The sequence below is a fragment of the Helianthus annuus genome, chromosome 4, assembly GCF_002127325.2.
Source record: "Helianthus annuus cultivar XRQ/B chromosome 4, HanXRQr2.0-SUNRISE, whole genome shotgun sequence".
Classification (NCBI taxonomy): domain Eukaryota; kingdom Viridiplantae; phylum Streptophyta; class Magnoliopsida; order Asterales; family Asteraceae; genus Helianthus; species Helianthus annuus.
In genome coordinates this window covers 20,147,002-20,171,080 of record NC_035436.2, presented here as the reverse complement: position 1 = coordinate 20,171,080, position 24,079 = coordinate 20,147,002, and the positions used below count along the sequence as shown (strand labels likewise).

General features: G+C 37.6%; 1 protein-coding gene across 1 annotated transcript; it reads right to left on the bottom strand.

The window, feature by feature from the left end:
- Window positions 1–3,221: 3,221 nt before the first annotated feature.
- Window positions 3,222–3,960, bottom strand: LOC110901523 (uncharacterized protein At5g48480-like). Its single transcript, XM_022148346.2, has 2 exons — window positions 3,811–3,960; window positions 3,222–3,716 (listed from the first exon to the last, which is right to left on the bottom strand). Exons 1-2 carry the CDS (start codon window positions 3,958–3,960, stop codon window positions 3,279–3,281), a joined length of 588 nt encoding a protein of 195 aa, XP_022004038.1. The 3' UTR covers window positions 3,222–3,278.
- Between the last annotated feature and the right edge of the window lie 20,119 nt (window positions 3,961–24,079).

Below are 24,079 nucleotides of genomic sequence, written 5' to 3'. Positions count from 1 at the left end.
TAAACTTGGTCTCTTGGTTCCTGACTATAGTCTAGGTCTCTAAGACAGCGATCCGGACTAGATCGTGTCTAGCCTAATTCCCTATAGTTATGGCTCTGATACCAATCTGTCACACCCCAACCGATGGCGGAATCATCGGGGCGTGGCACTGAGCGAAACAGATTGTTCAGAAGTTTCCACAACAACTATCTTACAATTCAGTTATATAACACGTCCCATACCGTGTCCCAAATAATAACAAGTTATCACAGAAATCAACTAAACAATATGGGAACTGTTCCGACAACTCAGATTCTTAATTATTACAGACCGAATGTAAATATTGTTTTAAGACCTCTAGACGGTTATCCGTAAATCTTACTGACTACAGGTGCCAGTACAAGATCTACAGATAATTATGGCCCTGGAGCAGGTACGTGGACACTGTTCTAAGGTCACAGGCTCCTAAAAGCTTATTATTGCCTCGCTTCCCTAGCACGCTAGTAGCTTAAACACCTGTCACATACGTTAAAATAAAAGTCAATACATAGAATGTAAAGGTGAGTACACAAGTTTGATATAGCATATAGAATTCAAATAGTTTACGCATAACCAAGCACGTACACAAGGGCAAACGATGCATGTAAATTATCAACATGGGACCATCGATACCAATGACTTCGGGTTGACTGTCCGAGACAGTTCGCAATACATGATTACCACCGTAATCCATGCAAGTAATTGTCCTTAGCAACCCCCGTGTGAACGGGTGCTGAGTCCAAACTATAGTACTATGTTGCTAAAGCAGGTAGATAGCACTCCACGTGTAAACATAATAAACAGCAATCACTTAGACAAGTAATACATGCAAGTAGGTTAGCGTTCAAATAGTTTGAGTTGTTTGTGAATTTGATAGAGAACGTATGTAACACCCAAAAGTGCTGAAAGCAAAAAGGGATCGAGTATACTCACAGTGGTTGGTTGTGGATTGAAGGGAGCACTGAGAATAGGTTAGCCTGAATAGTTTGATAACACAACGATGAGTAACGTGGAAAAAGTAAGCAATGTACTTGGATCGAGTAGGCCATTCGATCGGACAGCAGTTCGATCGAGTGGGCTGTTCGATTGGTTTGAAGGTCCGTTCGAACATCCATTCGATCGGCTGGCTGGCTCGATCGGCTGGTTCCTTCAAGTGGATTGTTTCTTCCTTTGATGTGAAGGATGTGTTTGTGTACGATGGTTTGTACTACCTTTCAAGTTGGCCGATCGAACAGCAGTTCGATCGGTTAGCCCAACCGATCGGTTAGCATTGCATTGTTTTCAAATATGTCACTCGATCGGTTGGCATGTTCGATCGGGTGACATTCCAATGTTTCGAAAAGTCTAAGTGTTTTAAAGTATAGTATCTCATGATCCGAGCAGTAATGATTACAATCGAGTGGCGTAGTCGATCGAACAGTACCTCGTCAATACTACACTTTTGGTGAGTTGGTGGGTCTAAGTGCTAGTCGATCGGTTAGCCTAACCGATCGGCTGGCATAGTCGTTCGGTTGGGCTGTTCGATCGAACAGCCTAGCCGTTCGGCCAGCTTCTCGATTTGGTTAACCTATCACTTAACACTTGTTTCTTCCCGTGATTTGTTGATGTTTTAGAGATATTTTGACTACGAGTTGAACCACCAAGCTGAAGTCCCTATTTAGTCTACTGACTCGAGCAGGAATCACCCAAACTCGGTCAGAGACGGTTTGGAACCCAAGTTTAACGTTTAACCCGGAATCGGTATATCTCTCGGTAGAACCCGAATCTTGAACCATGTGTTTGTTTAGATTGATTTGTAAATCGGTTCAAGTCCCGTTTTCACCTTTTTGAGTGTAAAAGAGTTGAAAGATAGATGAAATCTCGTCTTTCCATTCTTTTCTACCGTGAAATGTTAAGATCTTTGGAAGATCTTAGGTTATTTATGTGAAAATCGGTTAGATCTAGCTTATTCATGGTTGAATGAAGTCAAGAACATGAAGTTCTTGATGAACACCAAGAACACCATGATGACATCACTCAAGAACACCTAGATCTTGGTGATTTCATGGACGAAATTCAGATTTTGAAAGATAGAAAGATGAAGAATCGATTAATGAACAAAAACGTACAAAGATTAGAGCGAAATACTTACCGGTTTGAGAGAAATCTGGGATTTAGTGAGAAGAAGAGGCTGGTCGGTCAGAGCTTTTCCAAAAGTGGAAAGGTTGACAAGGACAGCCCTATTTATAGGCTTCCAAAAGAGGAAAGGGTCAGCTGATCGAACAGCATTCCGGATCGAGCAGCTGTCCGATCGAACAGCCTGTTCGATCGGCTAGCCTGTTCGATCAGGTTACCCTGTTCGATCGGCTTGCCTGGTTTTGAGTGTTTTGCGACGATTTTCGATATTTCGACTTTGATGAACGATGATTTGAGAATGATAGAATTCCTAATCAAATTACTTTTAGTTCCAACTACTATATCTACATACAAGCATCCTTACACCACGATTTGGATTCGTTTTCGGTTGAGTTTGATTCACCTTTGAGTCTTGATTGATTTGATTGATTCCCCACACACTTTAACATAAAAGTAAACATGCACAAGTAACACATAAGGCATACACACACGTATAAAAGTACTAAAATCCCCACACTTGAGTTCGATGATTGATTTGATTAGCTTGATTATTGATTGACTAGCTTTATTGCGTTGTTACTTCCTATCATTCACAGTCGATCGTTGGTTCACAGTTCGGTTATCGGTTGATTAGTTTAATTATACAACACTTACTCCAAATAATACGAAAATCAAAATGAAACTAAAATGAAATTAATCTTTATTAATCTTTAATTCCAATAACAGTCAACACTTGACTTTGACTTTGACTTTGGAAAACACGGGGTGTTACATTTTTACTCCCCCTTTTTCTTTGTAAACCATACAAAAATCCAACACATTTAATAAAATTCTTCTGCTAGCAAAATTCTGTGTAATCGCGATAGAATCTTCGAGGTTTATAACCAAATGCCACCATCCATTAGGCACAAAAATCACTTCACCCGCTTTGCAGACACACTCAACATGTTTCTTTTTCCATGTTTTAGTCGACTCATAGAAGTTCATGAACCACTCGGTTATCGACACAGGGCACGCCACCTCAGCACCATCTGAGCTCGGGTACACCCCGGGTGGCACCACATCCGGCGGAAACAAAACCCATTTCTTTGAATTAAAAAGCATCCTAAAAACAAAAACCAACAGCAGATCAAATCCAACGTTCCTTAAGCCTCCACGTCACCACACTTTTTAGCAATATGAGTGCAGATTGCCCAGACGACGCCGTACGGGTCCTTGACTTTACCAACGCGCCCACCACAGCACGCACCTTCACCCTCGCTAATTTCACCATCGGCAACTGCACCAGCCTTAATTGTTGCGTCCACAACAGCTTCAATGTCCTCGGTCTCTAGGCAGAAAACCAGTCCAGACCCCACCGCTTTATCAGTAGCGGTAGAATCCTCAGAAACATCAGAAACAAGAAAACTCGAGTTAGCGAGCTTAATCTCAGCAGAAATCAGAACAGGAAGCTCCTGATCAGCCTTCCGCTTCGGATGATTCACACGATTCACCTCCTCAGCACCAAACGCAGCTTTGTAAAACGCAACCGCATCTACAACCTTCAACGCCTCCGTGAGCGATAAGACGAGCGCCGACAAGTTCTTCGACAATAGCGGTCAGATTTGGAGCTATAGTATTCATCCTGCTCTTTAAATAATCGTACAATTGTGCACGGTATTCTGAAAGAGATAACACTTGATCACACAGATCCTTAATATTAATCAAATCAAGTTCACTGACTTCAGTTCCCATAGAAACTACAGCAGCCTCTTTTAACTCCGCTTCAACCTCTTCCGACAATATCTCGGAGAAATCAAGTTTTGCAGCGTTTGTGCGGTAACCCATGAGCTTCACTGCCTTGGCGTAAAGAATATTGTCTTGTACGATCTTCGCAAGCTCGGGAAAATGTATACACAGCCTTCAAAACTCGGAGACACATACATAGCCTTCAAAACCCGGAGATCTAAACTGTATCAAAACTCGGACCCAAAAACTCGGATCTCAAAAGCTGTTTCATAAAAATTCGGAGACAACAGTTTTTGTTTACAAGCTTCGACCAGTTCAACAAAACGCGGAACATTGATTGACTGCAAAAGTCGGAGAACCAAAAAGAACTCGGAACCTTTATCTTGTTTAAAAACTCGGACAAAACTGCTAAAGAAACTCGGAACAGATCCGATTTTTTAGCAGAATTAAACTCGGAACAGATTGTGAAATCAAAACAAGCAGAATTAACTGTGAAACTCGGACCAGTTGACTCCGAAGTTTTCTTTACAGGTTAAAGTCGGACATTAATCTGTTTTTAACCTGTTTTAAACTGTTTGAAAAACTCGGACCATATAAACGCATAAACTCGGAAACAACATCATGTGTCAAAACTCGGAATATATGGAACTTTCAAAAAAAAACTCGGACATATTAAAAAGCTTTTAAACAGTTTAATAAATTAGAACATAACCGATTTTAGACCAAAACTCGGAACAACAGTTAAAAATCAAAATCAGAACATTGAAGACAAAAGCTCGGACAAGATTGTTTCTTGTTTAAAAACTCGGACAGGCGTTCACTGTTTTAAAAGCTCGGACATGATGAACTGTATGTTTAAAACTCGGACAATGAGAAGATTGCAAAACTCGGAACTACATTGAGACTCTGCAAAACTCGGAGTAAATAAGACTCTGAATAGTACTCTGAACAAGTACCAAACTCGGAATAATTTACATTTAAAAACTCGGAGACACGCTTCAAAGAGCTGTTTGAAACTCGGAATTACCTAGCAACTTAAAACTCAGATCCACTGCAAAAACTCGGACTTGGACCGTTGACCTGTGCAGAATTTTGTTAACTGAACAACAATGAGTGAACGTTCAAAAACTCGGAGACAAGTGTAAAACTCAGAGACAAGTGTAGTGAACGTTCAAAACCTCTGAACACATACTCAAAAACTCGGAATAGTAACAAAACTCGCTTGTTTCACATTTGTCAAAACTCAGAACTATATTTTACCTTTAAAACTCGGAGAGACTCAAGTTAACACACAGTTATCAAAACTCGGAATATTATGCTTTTTAAAACTTGGAACATTTAAAAGCACGGACCCGTTAAAAACTCGGAGCCTCAACATTTTCCAAAGGTCGGACAGTACGGTAAAAACTCGGAACAGATAAATGAAAACTCAGACATGCTGAAGCTCAGAAGAAACAAGTCTCCGGACTTTCTCCCTAGTGTGACTTCACACTAGTTCACCAAAACCCCGGAAACACAAACACAGAGTTTTAAACTCAGACGGGTTTAACACTAAGAAAAAAAACTCGGACAGAGCAATTTTTGGATCAAACCTCAGATCTGCAACAACTTGGAGAACAAAACAACCACGAACAGCTTCATTTTCTTCAACTTTTCTGCAAAATCTTCAAGTCTTTAAGATGTTTGGCGGAAACAAACATCAAATCAAGAGCAATGGTGATTAGGAAGGCGGTTAGACCATTCCGAATCGGTAACCATGCTCTGATACCACTTGTGAAAGCACCGGATCGATGACGAACATCAAACATTGCACTTTCAAGACATGAAGAACAAAATATGAACAAGATAGAAATATGTAGAAGATGAATCTCTTTATTGATGAATCAGTCATCACAGATTACACAAACCAAAGGAGTATACATCATCTACAAGCTGGATTTAGATCACAAAGATCTAAACCCTAGCTTTCTCTCACTAACACATAGTCTCTCTGGAGAGGTGCACAAAGCTTCTTTTCTTTCACTCGTTGTTGTTCTTGTGTTTCTCTGTCTGTGCCCTAATCCTATACAACACATATATATAGACTAGGGACTAAAGTTCGGACAACACAATCTACACAAAGCTCTGACTTTTGCCCAAAACATAAAACTCAGACAAAAGTTCTCCTAAAACTTGGACAAGTTGTCCAAGGATAAACCTTGGACTAACTTTCAAGACATGTACAATAAAGACCCTAATAATTGGAAGGCATGCACTTTTCACCCAAAGTGCATTAACAACTCTCCCTTGATCAATGCATGGTCTTCATGTGGTCTTGAATTCTTCGTTATGGTTGACTTTAACTTGGACTTCTGCTTTGGTTGACCAGAACTGATAAGCGACAGTTACCCGGCAGGAACTGCACTTACAAACACATATTTACATCTTGTTGTGTCGCCTCCATTATTTGGCAAAACATTATCGGATGGTGCAACATTCCTCCAGTTTTTGCCTTTTCGGTGCATGATCTTTTAGAGGTTCATAAGTAGGCTGGAAATGGTGACCATAGGAGGAAAATTATCCAATCCATTATTTTAGTTGCTTGCTGGAGTATTTGGTGGGCATGGAATAATTTATGCTTTCACAATGAGCCGATAAAGATCGAGAAGATTATCGGAGAAATCAAATCTTTGAGCTTCTTATGGATTAATAACCGTTCGAAGTCTGTGTCCATTGTGTCACACCCCAACCGATGGCGGAAACATCGGAGTGAGACGAAAACAAGATTTTCAAGAGGCTTCATAACACTATTAGTGACAATAATTAAATAATGGATTTCATTTCATTTCTAAAAGTCAATTACAAAGGTTGGAATCAAATACAACAACTTGAAATACAAGAATGACAATACAATAAGAATACAAAATTTTAAATGTGTATCCAAGCATCCTATTATGTTCCATGCATCATCAACATCATCTCAAAACCTGCAACATGTTTTAAAAGCATAGTTCAATACAAAGATGTATTGGCGAATATACAGGTTTTCATACATAGCATAAAAACAAGTTGTAAACAATTCCACATGGCAAGCTACTGAAACAAGATAAACAATAATTGGCATGTGTTTAACTAATCAAACCAATGATGAGACGCAATAAAATCTTAACATAACCCAAAGTTTACAGGCGGCGCGTTAATCCTTTAGCGCTATATATGTCAAGGATAGGCTCGTACGAAGTTAATGATAAGTCTAACACAAAACGTATAACCCCAAGTTTGAAGTATCAAGTAACAAGTGTGCATGCATGTATAAGGAATGTTTGTGTATTTAAGAATAAAGTTTAAGTGTAAGTTAAAATATGATATCCAAAAACTTCCGTATAAAACGGTAAGTATTTCAATGGAAAGTGTGGCCGCGTTGTAAGTTGTAAGACAATTTTATTGATTTCAAAGAGTATTGATAAATCTCAGTTTTTGTAAATAATTTGATTATTGGTGATAAACGAGAAAGTTGAGTATTTTAAATAAACGGTTTTGGAGGTAACGGCCAACTAAGTGTGTTTGCACATAACAAGAATGAAAGATAGTTTGAAAAGCAAGAAAGTATTTTAGGATTCGAACGGGTATACAGATTTGATTGTAAACGAGGTTTGTATATAAGACAAGGAATAACGGAGGTACGAGGGTGAATGATCGATCTAGTAAACGAATGCGAGTATAAGAATGGTAGGTGTATTGGACAAACGAAGGCGTTGTGTTAGGAATGAGGTCTCGCCGTGGATAATCGGATATTGTGCATTTAGCGATGCGTTTGTGAGTTGTTAACGTTTGTATATTAGGTCTAAATAGGTCTGCAAAACACCGAATTTCTCATGGCACGTTTTACGGAAGTTTGGTAACATGGTGAAAACACTTATATATAGGAAGTACCAGCGGCGTATGCACCATGTTTTAACCATGCTATGTCTGTTTCTTATTCGGTGTCATGTTACGTTCCGTGTCTTACCATACACAGTAGTACACTCTATGATTCTCATGCACCTATCACTATAATCCCGTGTGCACCCGTGATTTTACTGATTGTCGCGTGATCCACATAGCTTGTACTAGTTGCGTACGAATTAAGGTGTACATAAATTTAAAAATAAGAATGTGTACGTATAGAATGTAGTATATAAGCATGTTTATGTTTAAGTATGTAGGACCAACGTGAGTGAACCCCTCAGGTTATGCTCACGTATAGGTACGAATGTATGAATACAAGTATGAATATGAGTATGCGTATAAGTATAAGTATGAATACAAGTATGAGTATAAGTGTGAAAATAAAACGTATGAGTATAATAATGAATATAAGTAGGTCTATGTAACACCCCAAAACTCGAATTATTAAATTCGTAGGAATGTCACCATGTTTAATTAAATGAAATATAATAACTAGGTTATTAAACTTAGTTAAATACCTAACAAGATAAGTAAAGGAATGAAATTAGTGGCAATTATGATGGTGTCATAAACTTGAGGGACTAAGGTTGCCAAAGTGGAAACTTGAGATTAAATTAAAGAATAAAAAGAAAGTTAAAACACACACACACTAGGTGTGCGTGTTTGGTCGATCGAATAAGGCAGGAGAAAAGGGTGTAAACCCTAATTCACAAGAACCTTCAAATTGACAAGGAAATTGGGGTCAAATCTGATGCATGAACTAGGATTTATGATCATTCAAGTATTCTTCACACCAAGTAAGTTAAATTTTATGTTTTGGTGATGTTTGATGATATAGGTTATGATTAATCCGTGAATTTATGCGAAATTGAGCATGAATATGTGATATAATTCTTATATGGAACATGTGTTGTGAAAGATTTTGAGTAATAGGATTATTAGAATTGAAACCCACTTCTAGTGATGAAGATGATGACATAAGAGATTGCACCCATGTTAAAACCTAGCTTGAATCATTGATGTATATGTTGTATGTAATGAATTATTGTTAGATAGGAAGATTATAGTGTGTACTTAAGTTGATTCTTGTTGTAATTGATGAATTATGAATGAACTATGGTACTTGTATCATGTGCTTTATTGGTGGTATGCACACAAGGTGTATGATGAAATGTTTAGGTGAAGTTAGAATGAGAGATATTTAGAAAAGATTTGATGAAAACTAAATTTGTCTAGAAAGTTACAGTCGAATGTAATCGGCTGTAACTATGTCAAATCTTGTCAAAAACCGATGTTTATTGAGTTTGTGATGAACTCCCAGGAAAAACCTTACAAACCCAACTGGAATTGCATTTTTTCAACGAAAAATGAACGTTTTATGAATTTTTCCGTATCAAAGGTTCAGGCTGCGTTTTCTGGCAGAATTTGCAGCCCATTACGAATGTCATAACTCAATTTAGGAAATTGAGTTATGATCTCAGTTTTTTACTGTAGGTAGCTTCAGGTGATTCCAAAAATTTTTACTGTAGGTAGCTTCAGGTGATTCCAAAAATCTCCAACTGGAATTTCGTCAATCGGATAAACGAGGAATTTTAAATGAATTTTTCCGTAAGCTGCAGTCAGAAGTGACGAATCTGATTGCAGCTTAGTAAACGATTTTTTATAATTTTTTGGTAGATAGTTAGACTCTAAAAATTTAACACAAGGATAACCCCTCCGAGGGGCACGTCACATAAAAAAATTGTAATTTTTGCAAGCTCATAAGTACAATAAACGGACGCCCCAAAACATCCTATTATGATGTCATGAGTATATGAGATTAAGCCGAAAGTTAAAATGATAAATCGTTGACTCTGAAAGTCAACTACGCATAAGGAACATGGCTAGACTTGTTGTTGTGATTATAAAATTATAGATAATCGTATGGTACATGATATATAAATATGTGATAAATGGAATGACATGATGGATTATATGGGTTTGAAAGGATGTGAAATCGGGTACATGTTGTATGCTTGTTATGAATGATTAATGCAAGTTGAATATGAAATTATGCAAATGTATGCTCGTTATCAAGTACAATGGTGTATGCTAACAAGAATGTGTTTATGATAACCTGAAAGCGTAGGAGCCATGTCAACATGGACACGAGCATGGAAGGGCAATGGGTCAAAGGTAAATACGGAAGCTATGCACGAACTCGGACGCACGAGGTAAGTGATTCCGATTCACTTCTTAGTACGCATGTAGAATTTAATATTTATGAGTGTGGAAAAATTATGCAAGGATTATGTAATGAATGAGAGTATTAAGGTAAGTGTTATTTTTAGTATAACGAAGGAGTTATTTATAATGAAGGTAAACTAGTAGGATTAAACGGGTCGAATAATGGTATAAAGGGATTTATAAGCCGTTTGCTTATAAATCAGCTATTGATGCGACCCGAGGTGATAAATGGATCCGTAATTAAATTACGGTCGCATAGAAACAAGAATCATGTGATTTGGATATGTAGGTCGAAAGTTATGGAATTTAGAAGTTAGTGTTTTGGTTAAAATCATAGCTGGGCATAAGTGCAGCATCAAAAAGGAAGCATTTGGTTAAAATCATACCAGCTACTAAATAAAATTTTGAGTATCTATTATTCTTAATAATATTTTCCATGATTTATTCATTCTTCTTTTTTCACTTTTACGTTGTTTTCTCTGCTTCTAAATTTTTAATTTTGATAACCAACCAGTATGGTACCGGTATTTACGGGTAAAACACCGGTAAGTAACGAACTGAACGGGTATCGTGCTTATGCCGCTACAAAACAAAATAAATCGATAACGTTCGAATTCCCCGCCACGCAGCGCGAAGAATTTCACTAGTATAACCTATTTGTGAAGCCTACAGAAACATGTTTGCTATTCATGCATCTTATATGCTTTATGTAGGATATTAGTTGTTAATGTCGGAACACCTTTGTTCCAGAATATATATTTTTTTAAGTTTCAAAACATTTCATGGAAACGAATCATCATTTACTTATCCAATAATACAATACCACTTGAATAATTAAAGAATTATCATTTAGGAATTACAATAAAGTTGTTCTAAATAGCATAAGAATAAGCGTCTGAGATGTTAAAAGACATGCATAATTGCTAAAGCCCTTTAAATACATTTTCCGTCACATCAGAATGTGTACTGAATGAATATTAAGTAATCTGATTTTTGTTCAAAGATTTTAAGCCAAAAGCAGTGTTATTGGAAAACGCCCATGTCCCTTCATGCCAACATAATGCCCTGGTGTAATATGGTGTCACCGACGTTTTATGGCGTTAAACATGGGCAAAACGCCCAATTACATGTGGTCTTATTGCAAGACCGGGACCCTTCCTTCTATTATGTTCGTATAACTCATATATTTGATATTTATATTATGGATGATTAGATAGTTAGGTAGTCTTTGTTTCATAGAATGAAATAAAATCTTGATGTAATTGGAATGCTGATTTAATTTCTTTGTTGGTTTCGATAAAAAATGAATTGGAATTAAACAACGTAAGAAATGGAATATGCATTTGAATTCTATCCACATTTCATTCCGCTCTATGAAACAAACACACATAAATTCCAAATCAAATTTTAGTTCCATCGCAAATTCCAATTTCATTATATTCCACGAAAACAACTTTATCTTATTGTTTTATGCTTCTGGAGGTTAATTATTGTGAACTATTATATGAATATTTAGATATTTCAAAATTTGGAAGTTATTAGAAAATTAAACACAAAACATCGAATTTTGGACAAAAAAAATAACCACCGGTCACAAATTCGGTTGCAAAACCGGATTACCTTTCTCCTGGTGAGTGTGGTAGTGGTCCATCACTTGGTGATAGTCTGCCATGTAAGCGGCCACGTCACCGGGGGCCATCACCTCACCTAAGGGGTGCAAACGAGTCGAGCGGCTCGAGAAAAAGCTCGAAACGAGCCGAGCCTTATTTAACCCGAGCCGAGCTTGAGCCTAAAATAAAAGTTCGTATGTTTATCGAGCCCGAGCTCGAGAGCCTGGCATGTGAAGCTTGTCAGGCTCGTTGAGCCATATGGTAAACGAGTCGAGCCAAGTTTATTTAAACTTGTTTACGATCCAACCCTGAACCTAAAAATAAGCTTATTTAGTAAACGAGCTCGAGCTTCACTTATCGAGCTCGCGAGCCTAAAAAATCTATTAATATTTTTTATTTAATATATTAATTAATAAATAATACCGAGCTTGAGCTTGAGAAAATACCAACAAGCCGAGCTCAAGCTTTGAAAACAAAGTTTGAATCGAGCTCGAGCCCGAGCCCGAGTCTGGTCAAGCTTTTGCTCGGCTCGTTTGCACCCACACATCATGTCTACATGTCAATTCCTATGTCTTCTCACACTTCGCACGAAATATGTCTTTTAAAATAGAAACCATATAAAACATAAACTTATATTTTAGGCCTATTTAAAACTACCAAGTTTTATAACTTAAGACCATTAGATATTTGTCGAATACCCATTTTAATTTTAATAAATAATAATAACAATGAGCAACAAAGAATAATAGTTTACATTATCTATTATATTAAGGCCTAAGGGGCACGTTTTTCTTAGTCCCGAATATGATACATGAATTGTTAAGACTTGATGGTGCAAAATACAGTGTAGTCATTAATGAACAAATATAGAGGTTGCTTTTTTTTTTTGAACGACAAATTTGTATCACTGACGGACCACTGGAGTATCATTGTGCCACCAGCAGAACCACCCGATCATATCCATATCCACAAGGCAATAATGCCTATACACCAATTCAGGAGGAACCCAATAAATCTAGGAAAACCCCCTTTGTGAGAATAACCCATGACCTAATAGTCATAAGTCTTATCCCACCACCAAGATACCACTAGGCTATAATGCCATGGGTTTTTTTTTGAACACCACCAATATAGAGGTTGCTAATTGCAAGTCAAACGTCCTTTATCTAAATTGTTATTGTTATTTATTACGTTTCATCAATGAAACAGTGATTTACACGGAAATCACCTTCACCCTACAGTCTTTTTGCATTTATATGCTTTCAATAATCGTTTCCCTCTTATTTTTAGATTTGTGCCACATTGTCAATGTCTTTCTTACTTGATACATGAGCGTTGAATCTAGATGTTGTTAAATGCATTATTTAAAACATTTAAAACGAACTTATATACATTAATTACTTTTGAAATTACTTTCGAAGTGAATAGCAAACGTTATGTTGAGAGAGATCTCACACCCTCCTAAAGAGAGGGTCTTAACTCCACTCTGGTCAGACTATGTTATCTTAACCGGGTCCAAGCTGGCGTCAGAGTTTGGCTAACGGCGTTCCCCGGGAAACCATACCACTCACTGCCAGTGTCAGGGGCTTGCGCTACCACAAGAGATAATCTCTTTGACGAAACGCACAGTTGACTAAAAGCCGGGGTGGCTCGGGCTCGAACTCTTGACCTCAGGTCTAGGAGAACTAGCCTTCATTGCCTTTATCCATCAAATATGATACTAGTGGAGATTGAACCCTAGTTTTATAGCTTCTTACTAGAATCTATTCTTATTAGATAACAAGTTCATGCTATCAAAAAAACATATATCTGGGAAATATATAAAAATACTCCTGATTGTCAAAACATATAGAACAATAAGAAAAACTATACGGGTCATCAAAGAACATATCAGTTAGCACTTAATATTTAGCAACTCATAAAACAAGATTTATAAAGAAAACTCGTTTGTTGCATATCCTTGATGGGCCTCGAACTGGGCCATTCTAACCTTTTTGGAGTCTGGAGGCGAAATGAAATTTTGAGGCCCTTTTTTTTCTTATTTGATTGCTATAAATGATACTTTTTTATCCGTGTACGGAACCAAGCAAAAATCTAACACAACTATAAGAGAGAATGGTTTGCTTATATACAAAATCAATCAAATCTAAAACAATAAGTTTGCACTAATAGTTAGCATATTAATATTTTTTTAAGTAGGGCCCTGTTCTTTTACAGGCCCTAGGTTTAAACCTGTGTTATTTGTGCTATAGGTTCGGTCGTAGCCTCGAAGAGGAATCTGATATGTTAAGGGTGGGATTGGCCCTTTTGTATATGGGTAAATTTATATTTCCATAGTCCTCACATCACATGTCACTCATTTGAAACATGTTTGGTTCTTTTCGTCCATAAAATTAGGGCTAAGTTACGATAAAAACATTATTAAACTCCTTTTATTTTTAAAGAAAGCAAAAAGCCTGAGAAAATTTATACCAAACTCTTCTTCTTCATTGTATAACCCTCAAACCATCCACAATATCTTCTGCTATGTCGTCTAACTTCATCTCCATTGCACCCTACACAATGGTTTGTGCCTTGTCAATAACACAGTTGAATATGTCTCCGCCTTTGATCAACAATATCTCCACTATCCCTCAAGTTCCAATCAACACCATCATGCCATCGACGCTTCATGTCAATACCATCTATGTTGGGGAAGACGAAGATGAAAAAGGGGATCGTGGGAGGTGACCGGATTAAATTCTTATTTGTAACTAGTAATATTCCCGCGCTTCGCAGCGGAAGCGGATTTTCCCATTTATTATGCTATATGTTATGTATGGTTCTCTTTTGCGTCAATGTATGGTTCTATTTTAAAGAGACTTACGTACCTAATAATAAATTGGATGTTTTTTTAACGTCCATTGTGGACATGGAACCACTTTTTTTTATCATCCATATAATTCGAGTACACCATATTAAGATAATGTATAATTTAGTAAGTACAATCAATTTATTCTAGGCATAATACCTGATTCAATTTTTCTTGCCTAAAAAAGTTGCGTTTTTCAAATATGACTTGATAACTGAAATTACCTTATTCTATTTTTTAATAAACATCCATTTAGAAAATGTAAAGTTTCAGCGTGCTCTCTCTTGTTAAATATTTTAGTGTAATCGGGGATTGATTTGGTGATCAAAGCGAATAATAATACACATCAAGCAAGTTAGGAGGTGCGGGAGTGCACGCTTGTTTGAGTTATTATTATTCGAAGTGTACGGACGGAGCCCGTACTCTACGGGGGTTCCAAGGGGGCAGCGCCCCTGGGAGCAGGGTCCAAGGGGCGGCAGCCCCTGGCGGGGTCCAAGGGGCAGAGCGCCTGGCTGGGGTCGAGCTGCCAGGTCAGCTTGGAAAAATTGCTTTAATAAAAATGGGGTCGAGCAGGGTCCAAGTGGCGGCAGCCCCTGGCGGGGTCCAAATTGCTTTAATAAAAATGTGACAGAAATTTTAATTTTCTGAATTTTGCCACATTTTCGAAATGTTTGAAAATGGCAGTTAAATGGCAGTTTTGTCCAAAAATTGGATTAACTGCCATTGGGCAGTTACACCCCAAAAACCTAATTTCGTATTCAATTTTTTGATCACAATTTTTTCTGGTTCATCAATTCACACAAAGAACATACACTAGTTCAATTTCTCGAAATCAGAGTTGTATCCGATTAAATTATTCGGATGAACCACCGAAATAATTTGATCTGAGAGTGATTACACGCCTCTCTGATCGTCCGGTTTCTGAAAATTCCCCAACAAAGATCAAATTATTTTCTGTGAAGATGGCAAGCGGATCGATGAAGGATATGATAATCAAGGAGAACAAACTGGAGAAGTTCGAAGGTGTAGACTTCTGAAGATGGCAGAAGAAGATGCATTTTCTTCTAAGTTCGTTGAAGGTTGTGTACGTGTTGACTAGTCCAATCCCGGAGATACAGGAGGAGGGAAATCTGGAGCAAATCAGGAAGAGGTCGAAGTGGGAGAACGACAATTATATCTGTCTTGGCCACATCCTGAACGGTATGTCTGATCCCTTATTTGATGTTTATCAAAATGTTGAAACTGCAAAGTTACTGTGGGACACGTTGGAAGCCAAATACATGGCAGAAGATTCTTCTAGTAAGAAGTTTCTTGTCAGTAATTTTAATAATTACAAAATGGTTGATGAACGGCCTGTGATGGAACAATATCATGAATTGCTACGAATTCTGGGGCAGTTTGCCCAACATGATATGAAGATGGATGAATCCATCTCTGTTTCGAGCATCATTGACTCTGTTTCGAGCATCATTGACAAGTTACTTCCTTCCTGGAGAGATGTTAAACATAATCTGAAACATCAGAAAGGAGAGTTAACTTTGGTTGAACTTGGAAGCCACTTCAGAATTGAAGAAGGCTTGAGAGCACAGGAAAATGTGTTGGTCAATGATGATAAGAAACGAGCTGGATCAAGTTCTGTAAACATGGTTGAAACGGGTGAATCGTCCAAAGGAAACAGTAAGTTCAAAGGGAAACACAAGTTTCAAGGAAACAACTATTCGGGTTCAAACAAAAAGCCGAATTACCCTTGCTGGAAATGTGGTAAGGTTGGTCACTTTAAGAAGGACTGTAAGTTGATGAAGAAAAACAAGAAGTCTGGTTCAAAGGACAAGCAAGAGGCTGGTTCTAGCGGGTCCAAGGACCCGGGCAAGCAAGGTCAGAATTTAGTACAATTTAATAATTCGGTTCAGAATTATGTGTCACTAATTTCTGAGGCATTTTATGTGCAGGATGATGACATTGCTTGGTGGGTTGATTCAGGTGCAACAAGTCATGTGTGCAAGGATCTTCGTTGGTTTAAAGACTTTCAACCAATCGAAGACGGGTCTATCATAAAGATGGGGAATGTTGCAACTGAACCAATCATGGGAATAGGAACTGTTAATCTTGTGTTTACTTCTGGGAAAACTTTACTTTTGAACAATGTTTTGTATGCGCCCGGGATTCGAAAGAATCTGTTAAGTGGCATTGTGTTGAATAATTGTGGGTACAAACAAGTATTGGAAAGTGACAAGTATATCTTGTCAAGACATGGTACCTTTGTTGGTTTCGGTTATCTATGTAATGGTATGTTTATGTTGAATGTTGATGTCTCGTTCATGAATGAATCTGTTTGTGTTGCTTCAACTAGTAATGTTAATGATGTACCTTCAACTAGTAATGCAAATTGTATAGCTTCAACTAGTAGTAGAAACAACTTGACTGAATCGGAATTATGGCATGCTAGACTAGGACATGTACATTATAAAAGGGTTAAAGAAATGTCTAAAATGAGCTTAATTCCGCCTATTAACATAAACAATGATAAATGCCATGTTTGCAAGTTGAATAAGATAACCAAAAAGCCTTTCATGCAACATGTCCATAGGGAAACTAAAGTGTTAGATTTGATACATAGTGATCTATGTGATTTTCATGCTACACCATCTCTAGGTAATAAAAAATATGTAGTAACATTTATAGATGATGCTACTAGATTTTGTTACGTATATTTGTTGCATGCTAAGGATGAAGCTCTTGAAAAGTTTAAGATTTATAAACAAGAAGTAGAGCTTCATCGGAGTGGGTTGATCAAAACCCTACATACGGACAGAGGTGGTGAGTATTTTGATCCGGTGTATTTCCAATCTACTGGAATAATACACCATACCACAGCTCCTTACACACCGGAACAAAATGGTGTGGCGGAAAGGAAAAATAGGACATTAAAGGAAATGGTTAATACCATGTTGTCCTATTCGGGCCTAAGTGAGGGCTTTTGGGGTGAGGCTATGTTGACAGCCTGCTATTTGCTAAATAGGGTTCCAAATAAAAGGAACAAGAACACCCTTTTTGAGCTTTGGTATAAAAAACCACCTGAGCTGCATAAGTTGAGAGTTTGGGGTTGTAGAGCCGTGGTGTGGCTCACTGATCCTAAGATAAGGAACATAGGGGAAAGAGGTATTGACTGCATTTTCATTGGGTATGCGGAGCATTCATTTGCTCACAGGTTCTATGTTATAGAACCAAATGACTACGTGTCAGTGCATACGGTTATTGAGGCAAGAACTGCAGAGTATGATGAGAATAGATTCTCTTCAATGCCTAGACCTAGAGACATGGTTCCAAGCTCTAGTAACTCTCACGTGGCTGATCAAGTGATTGATACTCCTCCGGAACTTAGGAGGAGTGGTAGAGCAAGAAAAGCTAAATCATTTGGTGATGATTTTCAGCTATATTTGGTTGAAGGATCTAGAGATGAAATTAAAATTCAATATCAATATTGCTTCAATATTGAGGAAGATCCTAAAACCTATAGTGAAGCCATGGCATATCGAGATGTAGCTTTCTGGAAAGAAGCTATAAATGATGAGATGGACTCTATTATGCAGAATAACACTTGGAAACTGTCTGATCTACCCCCTGGGTGTAAACCACTTGGTTGTAAATGGATCTTCAAGAAGAAGATGAAAGTAGATGGTTCAATTGAAAAGTTTAAAGCCCGATTTGTTATCCAAGGCTTTAGACAAAAGGAAGGAACTGACTACTTTGATACATATGCTCCTGTAGCAAGAATATCCACTATTAGATTGTTGGTTGACTTGGCTGCAATACACAATCTTGTAATTCATCAAATGGATGTGAAAATTGCTTTCCTGAATGGTGATTTGGATGAGGAGATATATATGAAACAACCAGAGGGTTTTGTTATGCCTGGCAATGAGCATAAGGTGTGTAAGCTAGTTAAGTCATTATATGGCTTAAAGCAAGCACCAAAACAGTGGCATCAAAAGTTTGATGAAGTGATTTTGTCTAATGGTTTTGTATTAAACCAATCAGACAAGTGTGTATATAGCAAATTTGATGATTCTTGGAAAGGAGTCATAATTTGTCTATATGTAGATGACATGTTGATCTTCGGTACTGACCAGGATCAAGTTGATAAAACAAAGAAATTTTTGTCATCTTGTTTTGATATGAAAGACTTGGGGGAGGCGGAAGTGATCCTTGGTATAAGGATCAAAAGGGAGAACAATGGCATATCTATCTCTCAATCTCATTATATTGAGAAGATATTGAAAAAGTTTAATTTTCATGATAGTTATCCGGTTAGCACTCCAATGGATCCTGCTTTTAAGCTCTCACCTAATGAAGGTGTAGCTGTAAGCCAACTTGAATATTCAAGGGCCATTGGATCCCTCATGTATGCCATGATTAGCACTAGACCGGATATAGCTTATGCTGTTGGAAAGCTTAGTAGGTATACTAGCAATCCAGGTGCAAGTCATTGGCAAGCAATGAATCGAGTATTTAGGTACTTGAAAGGAACCATGAAATATGGTTTGACGTATACTGGATTTCCTTCGGTTTTAGAAGGTTATTCGGATGCAAGCTGGATTAAAAACAAGGAAAATCATTCTTCCACGAGTGGATGGACTTTTCTGCTCGGAGGAGGTGCCATATCTTGGGCATCTAAGAAACAGACTTGCATAACTGATTCGACAATGGAGTCTGAGTTTGTAGCATTAGCCGCAGCTGGCAAAGAAGCTGAGTGGCTAAGAAACTTGATTTATGAGATTCCATTGTGGCCCAAACCTATATCACCAATATCTATTAGATGTGATAGTGCTGCTACCTTGGCTAAGGCATATAGCCAAGTGTATAATGGGAAGTCTAGACACTTAGGTGTTAGACACAGCATGATTCGTGAGCTCATCACGCAAGGGGTGATATCGGTGGAGTTTGTGAGAACTCAACAGAATTTAGCCGACCACTTAACCAAAGAGTTATGTAGAGATCTTGTGCACAAGGCGGCTGTAGGGATGGGATTAAAGTCCACCTGAGATTTCTCGTGTTAAGATACCCAATTCCCACCTAATATGACGTTAGGTGCTGAATTCAATGTGGAAAGCTTAACATCTAGAAATTGGAACACATTAGTAGCATCATCCCAAGGTATGTGTTCAGACCTGCAAGTTAAAGGAGGTTGAAGGTTCTCTTCTTAATAGTTCTTTGAAAAATTGCATATGCAGGTGCAAGAATGAAGAGCTACCTATATGAGCATGAAGTTTAGCCGCTTCAAGAAGCTAGGACTTGGCTTTGATATGTTCATTGAAGGATGGGACACAGGCTAGTAAAAATAGTGTCAAGAAAGAACATTAGAGTATGTAAACTTGTGTGTATATTATCTTCATGTATTCACTGAATAGAAAGGGTTCAATCCTTAGCGACACCCTTATATTCGAATATTTGGAATGTGTAATATACTAATGTGAAATTCAATCGTCGCGATATTTCATTTATGCATAAGTTTGATTTGTTGTGAATTTGTTAAGTTAATCAAGGATTACGCTAAAATGGGGGAGGAATGTTAGATATTTTAGTGTAATCGGGGATTGACTTGGTGATCAAAGCGAATAATAATACACATCAAGCAAGTTAGGAGGTGCGGGAGTGCACGCTTGTTTGAGTTATTATTGTTCGAAGTGTACGGGCGGAGCCCGTACTCTACGGGGGTTCCAAGGGGGCAGCGCCCCCTTGGCGGAGGTCCGGGGGCAGCGCCCCTGGGAGCAGGGTCCAAGGGGCGGCAGCCCCTGGCGGGGTCCAAGGGGCAGAGCGCCTGGCTGGGGTCGAGCTGCCAGGTCAGCTTGGAAAAATTGCTTTGATAAAAATGGGGTCGAGCAGGGTCCAAGGGGCGGCAGCCCCTGGCGGGGTCCAAATTGCTTTAATAAAAATGTGACAGAAATTTTAATTTTCTGAATTTTGCCACATTTTCGAAATGTTTGAAAATGGCAGTTAAATGGCAGTTTTGTCCAAAAATTGGATTAACTGCCATTGGGTAGTTACACCCCAAAAACCTAATTTCGTATTCAATTTTTTGATCACAATTTTTTCTGGTTCATCAATTCACACAAAGAACATACACTAGTTCAATTTCTCGAAATCAGAGTTGTATCCGATTAAATTATTCGGGTGAACCACAGAAATAATTTGATCTGAGAGTGATTACACGCCTCTCTGATCGTCCGGTTTCTGAAAATTCCCCAACATCTCTAAATCAATTTTAATAAGTTATCAACTATGTTCTCTATCTACTCACTCTTTTTCTTCTCTATTAAATCAAAGGTTGTGGCGGTGGAAGAAGGCAGGAGGCGACGTTGGAGAATTGCCGGCAACTGGAAACTTGTAGTGGTGGAGGCGACGGCCGGAAGTATGAGTGATGAAGCTTTCCGGCGACGAAAGTTGCACCCAAAAGAGAAAGTTATCTTATGGTGACGCCACCGGCCGCCGCTCGGAACATCCGAGTTCGTTGATGAAAAGCCGATATCCACCCAGGATCGTTACATGAAGCTTCCGATCTGTTCAAATAACTCGTAACCGTTGACAAAAAAGACTGTAGTGGGAACTCCCAACGGTCGTTCTCAACCTCTACCTCCTCGTCCCGCTCTCTCTAAACTCTACTGAGTTGTGTGAACCATGACCAGAAACAAAACCAATGGACGACATCGGCATCGGAAACTACCGGCGAAGGTCACTACTAAAAGACTTGATGAAGAAAACCATAGGGCCACTACCTAAGTATTAAAAGCCCCAAAATACAGGGTCCCACCCATCTCTCTTGTGTTTCTCTGTCAAATGAACTGAGCGTTAACGGCCACGTCGTAGGGCCAAAATGAGAAGGCAAATTTATTATGTGGCCAAAGTAAGAAAAGAATGGACTTTTCTGGTGCAAACCCATGTTATAAATTGATATATAATAATAATAATAATTTTTTTCATAATCACAAGTTTTGATATTCATTGATGTCCATGATGTTAATTACTTGTTGCAATGCAACAAAATATTTGTTTCTTATATGCTTCTTTGTCTAACACTATTTTATATGTTGGGTATAATAAACTTGATGTATCTATAATGAGAATTGGATCAAAGACGAAAAAGGGAGGTGACTACTGACTAGAAGGGAGTGATCCTCGTAGGGGGTAGGGGCGACACATATGAAGAAGGTAATCTAGGGGGAGAGTTTTGAATTGTGCAATTTATAATTTTTTTTGTTAAGCCTAAAACAGTCTGTTAGAACTCTATTAATCCATTTGTAGGATTCGTTGATCGTTCAAAATAAAAAGAAAAGTTTACTCCAAAAGTAAACAATCGTCAACTCTAAAGACAAACCTGTTACGAGTCGACAAACCCATAGGCAAAACCCATTATTTTTTTTAAAAGTATTGATCAAATTATATGGACTTACAATGGGGAAGTGTGTGCAATTTACTCGAAACAAATTTGGACAAATGATAACTTAAGCCTAGCAAAAGAAAAATAAGCTATAAAGTACCTTTTATTTACTTTTAGGAAAAAAAAAATCCTATTTTTGATAAACTAGAATTACGACCCGCCGTAATGCGGCGGGGATTCTTTAGTTATAACTAAGTCAATTTAGGACCTGCACGTTTTGTTGAACATGTCAAACGGTAAAAAATAGACGATGTAAAAACGTTCACCCACACACGCACGTTGCGTCGTGTTAACTCGCAAAATTTAGAACGAAACGTAAAAACGTTAAACCAAAGACGCACGTTGCGATGTGTTAAGTCATAAAATTTATAACGAAGCATAATGCGGAAAATTTGCGGAAAATGAAAACTATAAAGGAGCGAAGTTGAAAGAAAAAAAAGTTGTGAGGATAAATTGCAAAAGATTAAAAGTGTTGGGTTAAACGTAAAAAAACAAATAGTTTTGGGTTAAAAGTAATTTATCAAATACTTTTGGGTGAAAAGTAAAAAGATCAATTTTTTTAAACCCCCAAAGCCATGGTTACAACAACCATATGCATAACCATTTTTTCTTTGAAAAACCCCCAAAGCCAAGATTACAACACTTCGCGAAAGATGAAAAGTATAAGGGACCAAAGTTGCAAAAGATGAAAAGCTTTGAGTTAAAAGTAAAAAAATCAAAGTGGTTAAATCGCAAAAGATGGAAAATTTTGGATTAGAAGTGAAAAATCAAATTAATCAAAGGGTTGAAATTGTATAAGATGGAAACTTTTGAATTAGAAGTGGAAAAACAAATCAATCAAAGCGGTTAAATTACCAAAGATTAAAACTTTAAACTTAAATTGTCAAAGATTAAAACTTTAGGGTTAAAAAGGAAACAAAGATTAAAATTTTAAACTTAACTTGCCAAAATTGAAACTTTAGGGTTAGAAATGAAAATTTCAAATTTATTTTGAAAAACTCCCAAAACCAATTGTACAAGTATGATATGCATAAGATAGTTGGTTATTAGTAAGGTTTTAATTTAATTGAAGTTCTTTGACTTGTCAAAAATATGTGAAAAGTCACTCAACTTAATTATAACGTTGTTAAAGTCTCAACTTATCTAAAATGCGAATACTTGAAAAAAAAAAAGTTTAGACAACTTGTTACCAAATTGGTAAAATAAAAATAGATAATCTAATCTTTTTTTTTAACCGCCAACAAACTTAATTCTGAGTACTTTTGGGGCACCCACTGGACAAACGTAGTACTCCGATAGTAACCCGAGTCTACCATCAATTCCGGGGAAAACACCCTGGTAATCCACCCGCCCGTAGGCACGACGGTGAAATTACCGGTAAAACCCGTTTGGCTCAAGGATCCAACCCAGGTTTTCCTGGATCTCCTATCATTGCCCACCAGTGCATAATCTAATCTTTTTAAAATATTAAATTTAACTTCATCCAACTATAGTGAGTTTAAAGGATAACAAGCTGTTTTTAGGACTGCCGGGGCGGTTCTGTTATATAATAACGGAATGATATATAACGAGTGATGGGCCACCGCCGGTATAAACATTAACGCGTTATATTTTCAACGAAGTCCATTTTCGTTATTTTCTTCACGCGTGATGGTTTGGTTTTGTGAGTGGAATTGTTGGTTGGGGGGAAATTGTTGGGTGTGGTGATGAGTGATGACCACCCCCACTAAAAAAGGTTGTGAGTGATGGAAAAATGGTCGATGACATGACGGAACTTGATTGGTGCTTGTGAGTGATAAATTCTATCACTAGTGAACCACCCCCTCCCCTTATATTTCTTTTCACGTGTATCTATATTCTAAACAAGTTTTGTGACTTCAATATAACAATTTTAGATTAAAGAACTTTTTAATGTAATTATGTTAACTTTCGAATTTCATACAAAATTGTAGGAATCCGTTCATACAAAATAAATAATTTTATTGACTTGAATTACAACTTGAAATGGGAAAGAAACAAAAAGAAATACAGGTTACAACCGAAATAAATGAAAAACAAGAACTGAAATTATAAACAGAAAAGATGTTCTTGGTTGAGGGTCGTGTTAGACACGGGTCCCTTAAAACAAATTTCGAGTCTCCCAGGAGAACTCGTTTGTTTTCTAGGATA